Genomic DNA, 1,992 nt, shown 5'->3' with positions numbered 1-1,992 from the left:
GGTGGCAGAGAACTGTGCACAGGTTGAGTGGGGAGGCCGAGGTGACTGGGGAGGGAATCTGAGCATTTGGGGTCAGGACCAGTCTGGCACACCGGATCCATGCCCTCAGCCCCCATGCTGGCCACCATGGCTGGGTTCTCTGGCATCTGCTTTCTAGAGGAACTCAACAGGACACAAAGGAGGCGAAGTTGCTGCCTTCCTGCAGCAAGCTCTAGGGGCCTCCTTTCTCAAAGTCCCTTGCTGGGGTGGGAACTGGTCCCAGGCAGCCCGTTTTGGGCCACTGCGCCAAGTGAGGGACTAATCGCAGAGACGTAATCTTCCCAGTGTCCCAGCTTGCCGGTGCCACACTACAGCCTGAAGTAAGGCGCTACAAGCGTCGCTGGCCTAATGGATGGGTTGGGGGAAGGGAAAGGGAAAGGGGGTCGAGACGGGTTCTAGGGCCTTCAGGCACCGGCACAACACGCATGGTGTTGGTGAAGCCGGAGTCGGGGCGCCACCCGGTCAGCATGATGACCACATCTCCTGTCTTGAAGAAGCCTCGTGCATTGCCGACATTCATGGCCAAGTTCACACGCAGGTCCACGTCCTCAGCCCACGCCTGCTGCACAGGGTCCTTGCACAGCACGGGGAAGATGCCACGATACAAGTGCGCCTGGCGCGCAGTCTGAGGATTGCGGGTCACAGCGATGATGGGGGCCTGTGGACGATACTGTGCCACTTGGTGGGCAGACCTGCCGGACTTGGTGAGCACGAGTATGGCCCCGCTGCAGCACTTGAAGGAGGCCTCCACGGCACCCACGGCGGTGGCTTCTGTGGGGTCGCTGGTAATAGGAGCCAGGCGGTGCAGCTCCTCAAATAATTTTAAGTGGTAGATGGCAGTCTCTGCCTCTCTGGCAATCAGGTGCTGCATGCACACGGCCTCCAGCGGGTAGTCGCCCTTGGCCGTCTCCCTGGACAGCATGATGCAGTCTGCCCCGTCCAGTACAGCGTTGGCCACGTAGCTGCCCTCAGCCCGCGTGGGCCGCGGCTTCTTGATCATGCTCTCGAGCATCTGCGTGGCGCAGATGACGGGCTTCCCCGCGCGGTTGCAACGCCCAATCATCATCTTCTGGGCCAGGAAGACTTTCTCTGAAGGAATCTCGATGCCGAGGTCACCACGGGCCACCATGATGCCATCGCTGGCCTCCAGGATCTCATCGAACCTCCGCACGCCTTCGTGGTTCTCGATCTTGCTGATGATCTTGATGTTCTTGCCCTTCTCCCCCAGGACCTGCCTCACCGTGTGGACGTCCGCAGCCTTGCGAATGAAGGACGCGAACGCCATGTCCACGTCCTGCTCTACCCCAAACTTCAGGTCCTGGATGTCCTTCTCGGACACAGCAGGCAGGTCCACGGCAGCACCGGGGAGGTTCACACCCTTCTTGCTGCCCAGGGAGCCACCATTTTCCACCTCCGTCACCAGGAGGTCAGGACCTTTCTCCTTCACTAGCAGAGAAATGAGGCCGTTGTCCACGTAGATCTTGCTGCCCACGTCCACCACCTTGCAGATGTTCTTATAGTCCAGCCACAGCATGTTCTCGTCACATTTCTCCATGTAGGCGTTGTCCAGCGTGATCTTGAGCGGGGCTCCCTTCTTGAGCTCCACCTCGGCGGTACCGCTGCCCTTGATGAGCCCGGTTCGGATCTCAGGGCCCTTGGTGTCCAGGGCCACAGCCACTGGCCGGTAGAGAATGGGGTCAGAAGCGAAGCTCTCGGTGGCTGTATGCACATTCTTGATGGTCTCCGCATGGTACTCATGAGTTCCATGAGAGAAGTTCAGCCGGGCCACATTCATCCCAGACTTAATCATCTCCTTCAGGGTCTCCACCAAGCGGGAGGCCGGGCCGATAGTACAGATGATGCCGGTGTTGCGGGCCGTGATGGGGGCCGAGTCGATGTCCAGACGGCACATGTGCTCCAGGAAGGTGTCAGCCATGGCTGCGTGCAGCTGCT

General features: G+C 60.0%; 1 protein-coding gene across 1 annotated transcript in view; it reads right to left on the bottom strand.

Annotated features, from left to right (window-relative positions):
- Positions 1–367: 367 nt before the first annotated feature.
- LOC101565214 (pyruvate kinase PKM) overlaps positions 368–1,992 on the bottom strand; it is a 15,039-nt gene continuing 13,414 nt past the window's right edge. Inside the window, exon 3 of the mRNA XM_004646675.1 lies at positions 368–1,990. Coding sequence (XP_004646732.1) covers positions 368–1,990 — 1,623 coding nt within the window. The remainder of the gene's footprint in view (positions 1,991–1,992) is intronic.

This window comes from Octodon degus, unplaced genomic scaffold (assembly GCF_000260255.1).
Source record: "Octodon degus isolate 3935 unplaced genomic scaffold, OctDeg1.0 scaffold00276, whole genome shotgun sequence".
Classification (NCBI taxonomy): Eukaryota; Metazoa; Chordata; class Mammalia; order Rodentia; family Octodontidae; genus Octodon; species Octodon degus.
This window is presented reverse-complemented; position numbering and strand designations above follow the sequence as displayed.